At 49.7% G+C, this 15,913-nt stretch overlaps 2 protein-coding genes across 6 annotated transcripts in view; both read right to left on the bottom strand.

Moving 5' to 3' along the window:
* Positions 1-2,952, bottom strand: part of LOC144945659 (RNA-binding protein 10-like) — a 52,707-nt gene extending 49,755 nt beyond the window's left edge. For 4 of the 5 annotated variants that reach the window (XR_013639703.1, XM_078874223.1, XM_078874225.1 and 1 more), the window contains exons 1-2: positions 2,807-2,952; positions 473-532 (exon numbers count right to left, since the gene is read on the bottom strand). Coding sequence is in view for 4 of the 5 variants with exons in the window: in XM_078874223.1 (XP_078730349.1) it covers positions 473-532; positions 2,807-2,871 (125 nt within the window). In the remaining variant the exon portion in view is untranslated. The remainder of the gene's footprint in view (positions 1-472; positions 533-2,806) is intronic. The other variant, XM_078874226.1, reaches the window with a different exon arrangement.
* Positions 2,953-6,395: 3,443 nt separating this feature from the next.
* Positions 6,396-14,831, bottom strand: ZCCHC24 (zinc finger CCHC-type containing 24). The gene is made up of 5 exons (XM_078874311.1): positions 14,073-14,831; positions 13,196-13,373; positions 11,922-12,119; positions 10,268-10,381; positions 6,396-7,475 (listed from the first exon to the last, which is right to left on the bottom strand). Exons 2-4 carry the CDS (start codon positions 13,205-13,207, stop codon positions 10,277-10,279), a joined length of 315 nt encoding a protein of 104 aa, XP_078730437.1. The 5' UTR covers positions 13,208-13,373; positions 14,073-14,831; the 3' UTR covers positions 6,396-7,475; positions 10,268-10,276.
* Positions 14,832-15,913: the final 1,082 nt, after the last annotated feature.

Below are 15,913 nucleotides of genomic sequence, written 5' to 3'. Positions count from 1 at the left end.
ATCTTGCCTGTGGCGAGATGTTATCTCCATCGCCTGGTATGCAGGAGGTCGTGGGTTCAATCCCGACCTTGACGCCTGCTGTATATGGGGTCTGCGTGTCTCTCTCTCTCTCTCTCATCATCATCATGACAGTGGCTAGGAGATGTAATCTCCCTCGCCTGGTAAGCAGGAGGTCGTGGGTTCAATCCCGACCCTGACGCCTGCTGTATATGGGGTCTGCGTGTCTCTCTCTCTCATTATCATCACGGTGGCTAAGAGATGTAATCTCCCTCGCCTGGTAAGCAGGAGGTCGTGGGTTCAATCCCGACCCTGACGCCGGCTGTATATGGGGTCTGCGTGTCTCTCTCTCTCATCATCATCACGGTGGCTAGGAGATGTAATCTCCCTCGCCTGGTAAGCAGGAGGTCGTGGGTTTGATCCCAACCCTGTCGCCTGCTGGATATTTGAACTATTAGGCTGCTTGTCCACTCACCCCATGTTGAAGTTCATTGTGCCAAGCGAACCACCTGAGACACAGGCGCCCACGTCTGGCCTGCGTGAGTTACAGACAAAAAAGTCAAAGATACATTAAGTTTCTCCAAGTCGGCGAGTACTGACATCAGTCTTGTGTTTTCTAACCTCCAGGCAAATCCATTAATACCCCACTAAAATAAAATGTATTACAAAGATGTGTTTTGTTACTTCAAAGCCTCTACCAAATCTCAAAACACGTACTCAACCCTTTCAAACTCTCCCCTCTGTAAAATGCAAAGCCATCGCTTGCACAAGACTCAACAGAGCAGCAATTAAACTAATTACATCGGTGCGCATGGCAAAAATATGCAGGCGCTAAACGCCAATAATCAAGTACAACAGCCTAGTCTTCCTCTTAAGTTTCAATTTGGAAAATAACCACATCTATTGGGCTAAGAGTCATTTGTATCAACCTTTAATTCGTGCATCTGATATTTTGCAAATATAAAAAAAATCTGATTTTATATTTATACTTGAGAAAAAAATAACAAACACATGAAACGAAAGCTTACGGTATTTTCACTAACATATGGTACAATTATCGTGGCCATTGTATCGTCGTAGGATAGACTGTATACCGTAGTATTATCGCCATATCATGGAAACCCTACACTCTGATTGTGTTGGGAGAAGCATTTCGTGCCTTCCTGCTACGACTGCCTTGTTCAACGTTGACATCTGTAAATCACGAGAAAAACCAATCGGAACAGACACAAATGTGCACGCCGGAAAAACCACAAGTTACAAACACACACATGTAGACAAAGTACAGAGCCTCAGTTTAACACGGAGTAGGCTTTCGCGACCAATATTATCCATAATAACGTTTTTTTTGGGATAGATCGTGTAAATGTGTAGTTAACACACCACCACCCGACACAAATAATTATTAGCGAGGTTTATTATGAAAACAAAACGTGCCAATTAGTTACTGCTTTAGCACACCGGTGCGTTGGAGCGTAAACCCACAACATTTACAATGTGAGTACTGTGACGTTTCGCGTGTGATTACAACCAGCTTCATCAGGCGATTTGTCAGAATTGTTAAGTCCTGTTTCGGTTTTGTTTACATGACAAAAACCTTACTAGTTAGCTGTGTCGGGTGGTGGTGGGTTAACAACACATTTATATTTACGCGATCTAAACCAAACAATTACCTTCATTAAGCACAGAGCCTTTGTGCATAATATGAAAACCATCAGCGGTTCCAGAAGGAAGTGCATTATGAACGGAGTGCATTGCACAAATACTAATCTGCCTTGTTTTCGGTTATAAGCCTGCATTGAAGTGTTTAATAAAATACGCTTCTACATTAAATCCAACGCAGTCCCTTTTAACATTTGAAAGGAGCATTTGTTTCTTACTCAGTCAAGAGACAATTGTGGAAATTCCACATTCCTAAAACGTGGGAGGGGCTACTCCCTCCGCAGGACAGCTATAGCGGATTGACCACAAAAGTGCCATTCGTTTGATCTACCCAAGAGGAGTTAATTAATTGTCCTTTACGTTATTCGTGACTAACAGGTAAAGTGGATATTATGAGTCGTTTATTGACAGGCAGATTGTCCTTTCTTCATTAAACACGACTTTAATAGTCCTCTCGACAGGTATAAAACAAATCTAATAAGTTACACGCGACTTTTCGGGTCATAACCCTGTAAAATGGATATAGAATGGGCGACGTTTTGGGCAACGCGAGGCATCACAGAACTGTTCGATAACAGAACGTAATCGTTTACAACGGGGGGGCTTTACCCAGCCACCGGTGGAGATGGTGACGATACATTGTTTTATTGTTTTTGCTTTTAACGTATTAATTGCACAGGGCTCCTGCTCGAAACGTCGCCTATTGTATATTGCACCACGCAGCGTCACCATCATCACCCGCGTGTTCTCGACAGGCTGAGATAAGTCAATTAACATCGCTGTTAGCAACACGAGTAAAATTTTGTTGCAACAAAGTCGCACTTATGAGCTTATTGTTGCTAAATCGTTTAAATTCAGTCCAAGAATACAAAAGGCCTACCCGCTCGCTACGACAGAATTCAACCACTTAAAAGCACCGCGATCTCGTAGCGAGGCGTTTGTAACACGCGCGGGCGTTACTCGTTAAGGATTAGCGGGAAAAAAGTAACGCTTAGAATAAAAGCGTAAACATTTACAACGCTACGCGATTTATTCTCAAGGAGCGTTTAGCGCCGAAGTCTTCGCTAGGCCGTGCTAGGCCCAAGCCAGCCAACGAACGTTTAAAATTGTTTAAATGAACCACCCCTGTCGTTTAAAATTGAAATACCTTGGCGGACTCCACGAGGTAATGCGCTCGCTCGATTTATTTGCGACCAGTTTGGATGATTTCATTCACGAGTTACCAAAAAGAACGGCGACTGCGCGGCCGCGGACTCGCCCCTAACACCACTAACACCCCCAGCACTCCAAGATGGCAGCAGGGGGACCCAGAATGCATCGCGCTTCAATGACTACGAGCCGTGGTCTATCCACTGCTGGACGAGACGTCACCACGAGCCGTGACGTCACCACGAGCCGTGGTCTATCCACTACTGGGTGTGACGTCACCATGAGCCGTGGTCTATCCACTACTGGGTGTGACGTCACCATGAGCCGTGGTCTATCTACTGCTGGGTGTGACGTCACCATGAGCCGTGGTCTATCTACTGCTGGGTGTGACGTCACCACGAGCCGTGACGTCACCACAAGCCGTGGTCTATCCACTGCTGGGTGTGACGTCACCATTAGCCGTGGTCTATCTACTGCTGGGTGTGACGTCACCACGAGCCGTGGTCTATCCACTACTGGGTGTGACGTCACCACGAGCCGTGGTCTATCCACTACTGGGTGTGACGTCACCATGAGCCGTGGTCTATCTACTGCTGGGTGTGACGTCACCATGAGCCGTGGTCTATCCACTGCTGGACGAGACGTCACCACGAGCCGTGACGTCACCACGAGCCGTGGTCTATCCACTACTGGGTGTGACGTCACCACGAGCCGTGGTCTATCCACTACTGGGTGTGACGTCACCATGAGCCGTGACGTCACCACAAGCCGTGGTCTATCCACTGCTGGGTGTGACGTCACCATTAGCCGTGGTCTATCTACTGCTGGGTGTGACGTCACCACGAGCCGTGGTCTATCCACTACTGGGTGTGACGTCACCACGAGCCGTGGTCTATCCACTACTGGGTGTGACGTCACCATGAGCCGTGGTCTATCCACTGCTGGACGAGACGTCACCACGAGCCGTGACATCACCACGAGCCGTGGTCTATCCACTGCTGGGTGTGACGTCACCATGAGCCGTGGTCTATCCACTACTGGGTGTGACGTCACCATGAGCCGTGACGTCACCACAAGCCGTGGTCTATCCACTGCTGGGTGTGACGTCACCATGAGCCGTGGTCTATCTACTGCTGGGTGATGGAATGCTGTTCCGTATTTCAAAAAAATTAACCTGAATAGGTAAATCAATTGACGTTTGTGTTTCTTCATAATCAGGCACTGTCTGTCCACTGCTGGATGAAGGTAACCCCCACATCGACATCATTCATCACGGTTCTACGATGTCACGATCAATTATCTTTGCACGTGAAAGTGGTCATTGTTCCTTCTCTCCATCATCAGTCTTGTCCGTCAGCCATCGTTTCTTCTTGGCGATGCGGCTTGTGCTCATCTGTGTTTTGTTTAAATATTACCCAAAGGTTTAAATATTACCCAAAGGTCATGGCCAAAGGTGAGGGTTGGAGCGTAGATCGACCTGTAAACCGAGAGCTTCGTTCGAGAGCTCAGCTCCCGCTTCACTACCACGTAACGGTGTAGCGACCACAACACTGCGGATGCCGCACCGATCCCCCGGCTGATCTCCCACTTACCATCACTCGAGGTACTTAAACTCCTCCACTAAGGGCAGCTGTTCCCCCCTCACCTGGAGAACACAGTCCACCATATCTCAGGAATGAACCATGACCTCAAATTTGGAGGTGCTGGTCCTCATCCCAGCCACTTCACACTCGGCATCAAACCGTCCAAGTGCACGCTGAGATCACAGACTGAGGAGGCAAAGAGCACAACATCATCTGCAAAAATCCACGACGCCACCTCCATGCCCCCGTACTGAATAACTCTACATGCCTCGGCTGCGCCTTGATATCCTGTCCATGAAAATTGCAGGAATGGAGACAAAATGCACCCTTGGCAGAGTCCAACACCCACAGTGAACGACTTTGATTTCACACCAAGAATACGGACGCAGCTCTCACTCTGTGAATAGAGGGACTGGATAGCGCACCAAAGTAGCATCGGTACATCATACTCCAGCAGCACCTCCCACAAGACATTGTGGGGAACACGGTCAGGTGCCTTCTCCAAGTCTATAAAGCAGAGGTAGACTGGAGAAGCAAACTCCCATGACCCCTCAAATGTCTGTGAGAAGACAAAGAGCTGGTCCATTGTTCCATGACCATGATGGTATCTGCATTGTTCCTCCTGCATCTGAGGCTCGACCAACGGGCAGCGCCTCCTCTCCAGAACTCTGGCATAGGTTTTACCCGGAACGCTGAGGAATGAGATCTCTCTGTATTTAGAGCACACCCTCTGATCCTCTTTCTTAAAAATGGTAAACACAACCCAAGTTTGCCAATCCAGAGGTACTGTACCCGCCTTCCATGCAACATTGAAGCGGCGTGTTAACCACGATACTCCTACACTGCCCAGCGCTTTCAACAACTCTGGGCGAATCTCGTCCACTCCAGCAGCTTTGCCAATACAAAGGCCCTCGACCACCGCAGCGACTTCAGCAGCTGTGATGGATCCGACCCCCTGAGCTGTTTCCAGGGTTCCCTCCTGACAGGAGGGCATGTCCACCGAGTTGAGCTCCTCAAAATGTTCCTTCCACCTCTCGACTGTCTCCTTAGTTGAGTTCAATGTTACGTCGCCACCCTTACTGAGAACATCCTGGGCCACGTCCCATCGACCACTGATCAGGCGTCGGATGGTTTGCCAAACTCCTCCCACGCCCGGGCTTTCGCTTAAGTGACTGCTACCGCTGCCACCCTCCTGGCAAGCCGGTACCTCTCAATCGATTCGGGAGGCCTTTTTCCGAGCATAGCTCAGAAAGCCTCCTTCTTCAACTTGACAGCTTCCCTCACCACTGGTGTCCACCAGTGGGTCCTAGGGTTGCCGCCATGACAGGCACCAACTGCCTTCAGGCCACAGATTTTCGCAGCTGCATCGACAATTGAGGTCCTGAACATCGTCCACTCGGACTCAATGTCCATGACCTCCCCTGGAGTGTCAGATAGGTTTTCCCGGAGACGGAAGTTCAAATCTTTCTGCACTGGGTCTTCCGCCAGACATTCCCAGAAGACCCGCCACTATTCGTTGGGGCCTTCCACGTCTATCTGGTTGGTGCCCCAAGCATCAGATCCAACTTACCACCAGGTGGTGATCAGTTGACATCTCTGCCCCTCTCTTCACCTGAGTGTCCAGAACATATGGCCTTAGGTTCGATGATACAACTATAAAGTCAATCATTGACCTTCGGCCCAGGGTGCTCTGGTACCAAATCCACTTTTGAGCATCCTTGTGTTCGAACTTGGTGTTTGTTATTGACATTCCGTGACTCGTGCAGAATTCCAATAACATCTCACCATTCGGGTTGAGATCAGGGGGGCCTTTACTCCCCATAATCAACATTTATAAGATCATCTGACTGACATGAGCTGCATACTTAGGTGTAGTTTGTATATTGAAATCACAGTACTCATAGCAACACAGCTATGCTGGGGGTGGGAGCCTCTAGCAAGCATCATGCCACGAGGTATCCACCACAATCTCAGATCACACGTGAGAGGATATCGACAAGTAGGTTTATTTTAAAACGATGCTCAGTATCTTATAAACATGTACAATCACCTTTTGGCGTCATCTGGTCGAACACCATATGAGACTAGGCTCTAAAGAAAGCTGTCTCTGGTGTGGACCAATCAGTTTCAAAGACAATGCATAAATTATCAGAGTATTGTTTTTTGTTTGCATTTGACTGCAAGTATTGTGGTTAATGTAAGCATGATTCCTTGCAAAAGGTGTCAGTTTTGTTTTCAGAAAAAAGGGGAAAACCCCTATTAGTAATGTACAATCACCTTGGGTTTAAAATTCTCTCAGCACTCTTTTTAATCATCATATGTCCTTACCGCAAATAGCAATAATGCTACAGATGGTATTTTTGATTTATTGTTGCTTCAATTTGCAAGGAGCTTTAAATATCTCGACACGATTTGAAATCAATGTGAAAAGCGCTGATGAGTCGCGTTAATTTTGTGTTTGCTCGTGTTCGGCAAAGAAAAAAACGCTGCGATGCAGAAAGAGAAGTGAGCCCAGTGGCAAAAATTGAGATGCCACGTGCTCTGTGGGTGTGTTGAGGGCTTGAGGGGTTGGGGGCTCGGGCCTACGGTAGGGCTTTCTCTTTTCTTTCATGTAAATTAATAGCAGCAGATTAAAGGTGTAATTTTAGATTCGTTATCCGCTCGATTGTCAGTTCAGGACCAGAGTGGATCTCGTCCATAGGTAGAGTTTGACTTCCATATTTGGGTTGGGACGAGTGGGAAGGGGTTCGCTTTGTCCCTCACATTAGGACTCGGGGGCCATATCATTAATACTTTTTTTATCTTAATTGTAAACTACTGAGTGAAGACTGCAGGGGAAGTGGCGGCAGAGTGTTTACGATGGTGGTCGACGGTTTGGGATTCGGCCACGTGCCACTCGCAGGCTGCCCAAATCTTCGACGTGCCATTCTGCGCGTCGGGTGGGCCACGTTGGCCACGTGGGCCCGGGTCCTGATTCGTTTTGATTGGTCGACTCGGTGGTAGGCGCTGAAGCTGGTCCATGGCACCGTGAGCGTAGCCCCCCTCCCCAGCAGCGGCGCGCCATCGGTGTCATCCGCCGCTCCGCTAAAAAGTCCAGGAACGAGAGGACAAGTGAGAACGCCCCCCTTAAATATCCTGTCTCCCACAGGATTTCCTCAATTCGGTTTTACGAGTTTTTTTTTCGGTGGTGCCACTATGTGAGATGGAGGTCATGGTGTCACTGTGTGAGGTGGAGGTCGTGGTATCACTGTGTGAGATGGAGGTCGTGGTGTCACTGTGTGAGATTAAGGTCGTGGTGTCACTGTGTGAGGTGGAGGTCGTGGTATCACTGTGTGAGATGAAGGTCGTGGTGTCACTGTGTGAGATGGAGGTCGTGGTGTCACTGTGTGAGATGGAGGTCGTGGTATCACCGTGTGAGATGGAGGTCGTGGTATCACCGTGTGAGATGGAGGTCGTGGTATCACCGTGTGAGATGGAGGTCGTGGTGTCACTGTGTGAGATGGAGGTCGTGGTGTCACTGTGTGAGATGAAGGTTGTGGTATCACCGTGTGAGATGGAGGTCGTAGTGTCACTGTGTGAGATGGAGGTCGTGGTGTCACTGTGTGAGATGGAGGTCGTGGTGTCACCGTGTGAGATGGAGGTCGTAGTGTCACTGTGTGAGATGAAGGTCGTGGTGTCACTGTGTGAGATGGAGGTCGTGGTGTCACTGTGTGAGATGGAGGTCGTGGTGTCACTGTGTGAGATGGAGGTCGTGGTGTCACTGTATGAGATGGAGGTCGTGGTGTCACTGTGTGAGATGGAGGTCGTGGTGTCACTGTGTGAGATGGAGGTCGTGGTGTCACCGTGTGAGATTGAGGTCGTGGTGTCACCGTGTGAGATGGAGGTCGTGGTGTCACTGTGTGAGATGGAGGTCGTGGTGTCACCGTGTGAGATGGAGGTCGTGGTGTCACCGTGTGAGATGGAGGTCGTGGTGTCACTGTGTGAGATGGAGGTCGTGGTGTCACTGTATGAGATGGAGGTCGTGGTGTCACTGTGTGAGATGGAGGTCGTGGTGTCACTGTATGAGATGGAGGTCGTGGTGTCACTGTGTGAGATGAAGGTCGTGGTGTCACTGTGTGAGATGGAGGTCGTGGTGTCACTGTGTGAGATGAAGGTCGTGGTGTCACTGTGAGATGAAGGTCGTGGTGTCACTGTGTGAGATGAAGGTCGTGGTGTCACTGTGTGAGATGAAGGTCGTGGTGTCACCGTGTGAGATGGAGGTCGTGGTGTCACCGTGTGAGATGGAGGTCGTGGTGTCACCGTGTGAGATGGAGGTCGTGGTGTCACTGTGTGAGATGGAGGCCGTGGTGTCACTGTGTGAGATGGAGGTCGTGGTGTCACCGTGTGAGTTGGATGCCCGTTCAAGGTTAAAGTTTATTTGGTGTAACCAGGTAAGAACTCAAGTGAACCAACAAAGATTCTCAAATGCGAGAGTAACCTGGGGGGGTGGGTGAGTGGGGTTCACCAAAATGCCAAAAGCAACGAGACGATAACAAATGCGCGTACTGCAACGAAGGGCGAATGAAAATTGGAGCAAAAAACACAACAAGCAATCGCTGGCCGAGTGCGAGGAGGAAGAGGAGGAGGGGATTGAGAGCCACCACGGCGTCGCTGCGGTGCCCCAAACGTCTCCTTCATCCCGCGTGCGAGTGTGAACGGTGGCTTACCCGGCTGGCAGAATTCACTCGGTTCAACACGCAGTAGATGGGCTTTTGCTACCAATATTATCCATCGTAGAGACTTTTTGGGTTAGATCGCGTGAATATAAACGTCCCAGTAAACCTGCCACCACCCGGCAGAGTTAATTTGTGAGATTTGTCACGTCAACAAAACATTACAATTCGTTACGAGTACACCGGTGTGTTGGAGAGTAAACCCACAATTATGAATTGTAAATGTTGTAGTGGGTTTACTCTCCAACACACAATCGGTTAGTGCTCGACTAGTAACACATTGGCACGTTTTGTTTACGTGACAAACCTTACTAATTTGGCTGTGTCGGGTGGTGGTGGCGGGTTTAACGACACATTTGATTTACGCGATCTAACCCCAAAAACCTTTATTATTAAGATTAACTTGGTCCAATCGTGGCCTACATTTTGTGCCTTTATTGCTGGTTGAACAACAGCCACTGTTGCCAGCCCATTCTGGGATCGTATTTTGCCCGTTGGCCCAACATTGGCGCACGTTTCGTCAGAAACCTCTCCCGGCACCCGTGCCGACCCGATGCTTCAGACATCGTTCGCCCAACTGCTGCACCTCCTTGCCCAATCTTCACTCGGCCTCAAATAATCAATCCAATGATTTTTTACGACATTTATTTTTTTCCCCAGCAAAGCCTCGCTGAATCCCAAGACTCTTATTTTAGGAGGGTGTCATTCTTCAGCGTTCACGGGACGTAAACAGGTTTTCTTATTTTTGCCGGCATGTTGGCAAAAATGTGGGACAACGACGCATGGCGCGAGTGACCCGCCCCTTTCTTCGAGCATCTTCACAACTTCTACGGCCGAAGTGTTCACCAGAGGCGGCCCGGGGCTCGAGCCGCGGGGACGCTGCGATGAGCAGCACACCGCTGGGGAGCGGCGACGAAGGCCACGTGGCCACGGGGAGTGAATGTCAACACTGGGAGGGGGGGGGCATCCGCTCTGAATGGGTGCCCTGAGGGGAGGCTTGCAACAGTGGAATTTTGTTCTGAATGCTGGCAACAAAAACTTGAATGACGTCCCATCGTTGTGTGCGTGTGTGTGTAGCTCCTCAAACGCGTCTCACGATCGCCACTAACACCCGGTCCCCCCCCCTCCGCCTCGTCCTCCTCTCTGAGAAGCGAGGATGCTTACCAGGTGCTTCTAAACGCAGCTGTGTCCCAACTTCTTGCACATCTCGCACAGGTGAGAGGGGTGCTGCTTTCTCGGGTCCAGCGTGTTCTCACTGTCCGGCATATTCAGGGGATCCTGCACAAGAAGGTGGGGCAACACTGAGACAGATGTGGACAATGATAAACTAGAATCAACATTCCCCCCCACCTCCCCCTGATTCAGTTGACACGATTTGGAGTTGGGATTCGATTCAAAGGTCGCTTGATGACTGGGGGGTCGTTGCAGAGACATGCGCCCCACATTTGTTGCGTTACAGTCGCATCGCTTTCTTTTTACGTCACGCGATTTTGAAACGGCGCGTTCGATTGACACTTTTATTTGTTAACCGCACGTGGTCATTGCAATAACGAGCTCCTCAAGCGCGTGGGCTACGGTGCAGGCAGCGCGCGTGCGAGCTCGTCATCAGTCGGGCGGCAAGGTGGAGTCGCGCTGCTGCCTGAGGTGCGGCAGCAGCAGCAGCAGCAGCGGCAGCAGCAGCGCCGAGTGCTGGCAGCTGCGCCAGGCAGCTGCACTTTGTCTTGTGCACCCATTTGCCGACCAAATATGTCTGGTAATCATCTCGCCAACTTGTTAAAAAACAAATATCTCTTGTTTTAATTACTTTTGAGCAATTTTCTTTCTTGAAAAAAGTCTGTTGCTATCTTTACTACACATACGGTAGTTTTGCAAATACGACGTGTTGCTGTGACCAGTGACATATGTTGACGTAAGAACCAGGTGTCGATAGCGTGCTCTCCCTAACCCCCACGATTTAATTTATTTGTCATGGGAAAATTACTACTTAAATAACTATGGAAATTACTACTTGAATTACTATGAAAATTACTACTTGAATTACTATGACAATTACTAGTTAAATTTACTATGAAAATTACTATGACAATTACGATGAAAATTACTACTTAAATTACTATGAAATTGTTACGATGAATACTATGAAAATTACGACTTAAAGTACTATGAAAATTACTATGATAATGACTATGAAAACTACGTTTAATGTACGCGACTTTTAAGTTGCGCCACAGAATGCTCTTCCATTCAATGGCACAGTCACTACTTTGGCGGTTCAGTCAAACTTAAGGACGTGCATAATCATACTAAATAAATAAATAATGCGCTGCGCCGGCCAGTTGACCGTACGTGGCGCACCCTCCCTCCCTCAGCACGGGTTGGGGAGTGGAAAAGGCCCGGCCCGGTTCAAGTATTACTCAGCACTCGTGTGAGCTGTGACCAAGAAATCTCACTTTCTATGATATTGTGATCATGATTATGACGAAGATCTGTGATGACCCGATGGAGATCTCAAACACGGTGTTTGCTCATCTCTCCACATGGCCTCGTGAACGAGCGCCGTCAGTTGGTGGCTATTTGACGTATTGGGGCCTTTGGTCTTGTTCTCCGCACACAAACAACAATAACAACCCCACCCGCCCCCCAAAAACAAACTCGGTTCGTCGGATTAAAAACTCCGGAGTGCGTGAACCACCACCACCACCACCGCCGCCACCGCCGCCGCCACCGCCACCACCGCCGCCACCACCGCCACCGCCACAACCGCCGCGTGCGTCACCGCTCGCGATGAGAACCCACAGGAAGCTGCCCCCCCCCGCACCTGCTTGTAAGGGTACACGTTGATGATGCACTTTTCGCATTTCTGCCCCGTGTTGGCCCAGGAGGACGCGCTCATCCACATGCGATTGCACTGGGGGCACTGGAACGTGCCAAAGCAACGGTTTTTTCCCTGGTACGGGGTGAGAAGTTTGCCCGAGGAAGTCTTCTGTTGGGGGCCATGGTGGCGACATTGACGACCCTGGAGAAAGGGGGGGAAAGCACAAACACACGCACAGACACAACCTCGACATCGCCTCTTGGCTTTATGCACTGCCGACACGTAACGTCTTCCACGTGTCGTTTGAAAAGTGTCCAAAGAAATATGAAAATAAAACAAATGATCGTTGGCACAGTTTCAAAGCTTCCTGATGTTGTTGATTTGTTTGTTGTTTTTTTGTTTTGTTCACGCATCGAACGTTCAATGTGCGGCTGCTCCCTGAAACGCATCACAGCGGGCGAGCAAGATGTCACTGCACGACGATGCGTGGTCCCTGCTCTTACCCGCAAATTCCCATGCACATTTAAAGGAATAGGCCTTTCACGAGCAAATATTATTAAGTGGAATTGATTATTCTTTTTGGGGGGTAAAATATTGTGTGTGTCGTGTGTTGTTCATCCTCCTCCACCCAACGGATCCAATTAACAGTAAAGTTGTCACGTGATAAGTGAAAGTGACAACAACCGCTTGGGAGCGATCGGCACGCGACCGCCAATTAACAATTGCAGCAAAAATTGACATCCCCGAACATCCTTGCAAACGAAATGTTCCACGCCAAGGGATTATCTATGCGAAAATGTTGCACTAAATATTTAACTAAATATTCAATTCAATATATAGTTCAATATATAGTTTAAGTGCCGAGGTCAGGAGTCGGGAAAAAAACATTATTAAACAGACTTTTTTTTTATTCGGCAATTATTAATGAGGGTCACGGAGCGGTCCCTTAAAGAGCCACGACATGCGGCCCCAGAGCCACTGACCTAGGTGGTGTGAGATGGAGGTCGTGGTGCCACTGTGTGAGATGGAGGTCGTGGTGTCACTGTGTGAGATGGATGCCCGTGTGGTTAGTTTGTGTAGCCAGGCGAGAACTCATGAGAACTAAGAGTCTTAAATTGCGAGAGTGAGGAGGGGGGGTCACCATAAAAACCAAAAGCAACGACACGAAAACAAATGTGCGTACATAACAATGAAGGGCGACGAGAAATCGAATAGGCAGCGGAGCAAAACAAACACAACGAGCAATCACTTCGGAGAAGACTCGCAAGGAAGATCACCTGTGAGGCCATGGCTTGCGCGCCGCTTGTCGTGGAGAGGAGGAGTGGAGCCGGCGGGGTGGAGTGAGACTCACGACTGCGATGCGAGTGGTAGGATGGGCGCAGCGGTATTTATAGAGCGGCGCGGGGAGTCACCACACTTTCTTGCTGAGCCGAGGCGTCACTTCTCGGAACGACACTTGCGCACCGACACACACACCGACACACACACACACCGACACACACACACACCGACACACAACAACCGCCATTCGCCACTAAGTGGCGGTGACGCCACCACAACGCTTGCGCCAGGCCATGTGCACCTTGAGGCCACGTGAAGTGTCGAACGCCCGCTGGCAGGAGGTCACGGGGCAGACCCAGATGCCACGGGTCGACTGACCGAGATGACACACACACACCGACACACACAGATCAAAGATCCCCCGTATAGCCTTAATAGACTGTAGGGGCAAGTGCTGTTAGCGAGCACCTATAAAGGCCAGAACGGTACACGAGGGGGGTGGGTGGCCAGCACCACGCCCGACCGCCTTTGTCTCCCTAGTGGCAATGTTTACACACCGCACCAGGTACTCATTTGAGGCTGAGTTGACCTAGGGGAGGCCCGGGACCGGTTCAGATAATCGTCACTGGTGTTGGCCGTGAGCGGGAATCAACTCCTCATCTTTAAACAAAACAATTAATCTAAACGGAATTTATTTCTACCACAGCCTTCTAGCTGTTCATCCTTCACTACAAAACTTCGGAGCGCTTTTCAACGACTCGGTGTTCTCATCGGCAGAGTCGGGATTTGTGTTGCTGCTGCTGCTGCTTCAATCGATGCTGGCGAACGACCGCAGGTCGACAGGCGGGACCCCACCGCCCCTCGGTCGCTCACGGCAAGGAGACCCCGCGGGGATCGATTGCAGACGGCGTCACTTCACGGCAAGACGAGGCCGCATGCCGTCCACGCTGCTGACGGGTGGGGCGGCCACGGCGTCATTTAGCAGAAGCGGAGACGAACGCCGTCCATGGGTGCGCAATGGGTGGTGGGCCATGACGCCCACAGTTGTTCTGGTCCACAGCCCGCTGCCGCCTGCTTGGGGCAATGGGACAGGGAAACGCCTTCGACTGACAGCGCTCGCTAGGCAAACCGCGTGACAACGCCACGAGATGAGACTACGCCGCCTGACCGGTTTTCCCCCTCCACATTTAGAATCAACATTTGTGAGAGCCAGGTCGCTTCTGAAGAAGAGCTGCGTAGCTCAGTGGGGCCTTACCTGGTCAAATAGACACATACAGAATCTCTCTCCTGGGCTCTACATAGGGACAACACAGAAAAAAATACAAATTATTTGTCTACACATCCCATCAGCAACGTGGCCTTCTAGGAATGCAGTCTTTCAAGCCAAACTCCTGCACGTGATGTTGACATTGTCTCATCGGCAGCACATAATCAAGCTTCGCTTCAGGCAATGCTGGTCAACTGTCAGATGTCCGTGTGGAAACTTTCAATATAATTTTTAAAACAGTCTGCCTCAGCAGCAGATCATGCTTTCCCACCTTATGACAGACGCTTGTGTTGCTCCCTCAGTCATCTCAGTCAGTCGACCCGTGGCACCTGCTGGGTCTGCCCGTGACCTCCTGCCAGCGGGCGTTCGACACTTCACGTGGCCTCAAGGTGCACTTGGCCTGGCACAAGCGTCGTGGTGACGTCACCGCCACTTAGTGGCGAATGGCGGTTGTTGTTGGTCTGTGTTGTGTGTGTGTCACTGTGTGTGTGTGTGAAGGACTTCTCTCACACCGTACGTAGCCAACCGCGCTAATCGGGGATACGGGGAAAGGACAACAAACTAAACACAAAGCGCAGTTCTCAAGATGTGGGTTCTCAATAGAGGTGATGATATTAACGTGCATCATAGCTCCCAGCGGCTTCCTAATATCGGGAGGAAGAGCGTTCCAGACGGCCACAGAACTCTCACCGTACGTAGCGGAACGCGCTAATCGGAGGTACGGGAAAGGAGAACAAACTAAACACAAAGCGCAGTTCTAAATAAAAAATTTTTTGCCAACCTTATAAAACTAAACGTTTAACCTACTCACGCCGGCTTGTGCCCGCCCTCACAGTCGGGCATATTTGCGGAATACACCACGCCGCCGTTGACCCTGGCCATTGACCGAGCAACCCAACGTTGCTACCAGCAGCTCCCTCCGCAGCAGGACAATGTGTTCCTGAACCTGTGCCTTGTTCTGCCTGATGTTGACTCCGTTCTGAGTGTCTGGGTGCGGTGTGTAAACATCAACACTGGGGAAACAAAGGCGGCCGGGTGCTCTCTAACACCATTCGCGTCATCTTCTTGCTTCAACCTGCGGAGGTTTTGGTGGCCGGGGCAGGGAGTGGAGTTGGTGCGGAGTTCGATTCCCGCGTGCGAGCCACGCTGAGAAGCAGGCGAGTCCACTGTGATCGAGTCCGCGGAGCTCTAAACAACTTCGCAAAGTTCTGGTCTCCTACTCTTAGGTTGTTTTCGGTAAAGTCACGTAGGTATAAAATAATGATAAAATAATAATAAATGAAAATATTTTTTCATGTATTATTATTTTATCATTATAATAATAAATAAAATAGTTTTGTTCTTTTCATTTATTATTATTTTATCATTATTTTTACCTACGTGACTTTACCGAAAAAAACCTAAGAGTACGAATCCTTGCAGTCACGAAAGCTTCAAATCTAGAATT

Source organism: Lampetra fluviatilis, chromosome 38 (genome assembly GCF_964198595.1).
Source record: "Lampetra fluviatilis chromosome 38, kcLamFluv1.1, whole genome shotgun sequence".
NCBI classification, from domain to species: Eukaryota; Metazoa; Chordata; class Hyperoartia; order Petromyzontiformes; family Petromyzontidae; genus Lampetra; species Lampetra fluviatilis.
This window is presented reverse-complemented; position numbering and strand designations above follow the sequence as displayed.

Coding starts and splice junctions, on each gene's coding strand:
- ZCCHC24 (XM_078874311.1), bottom strand. Junction 10,382..11,921: donor ACGTGTACCCTTACAAGCAG/GTGCGGGGGGGG, acceptor CTTCTTGTGCAG/GATCCCCTGAATATGCCGGA.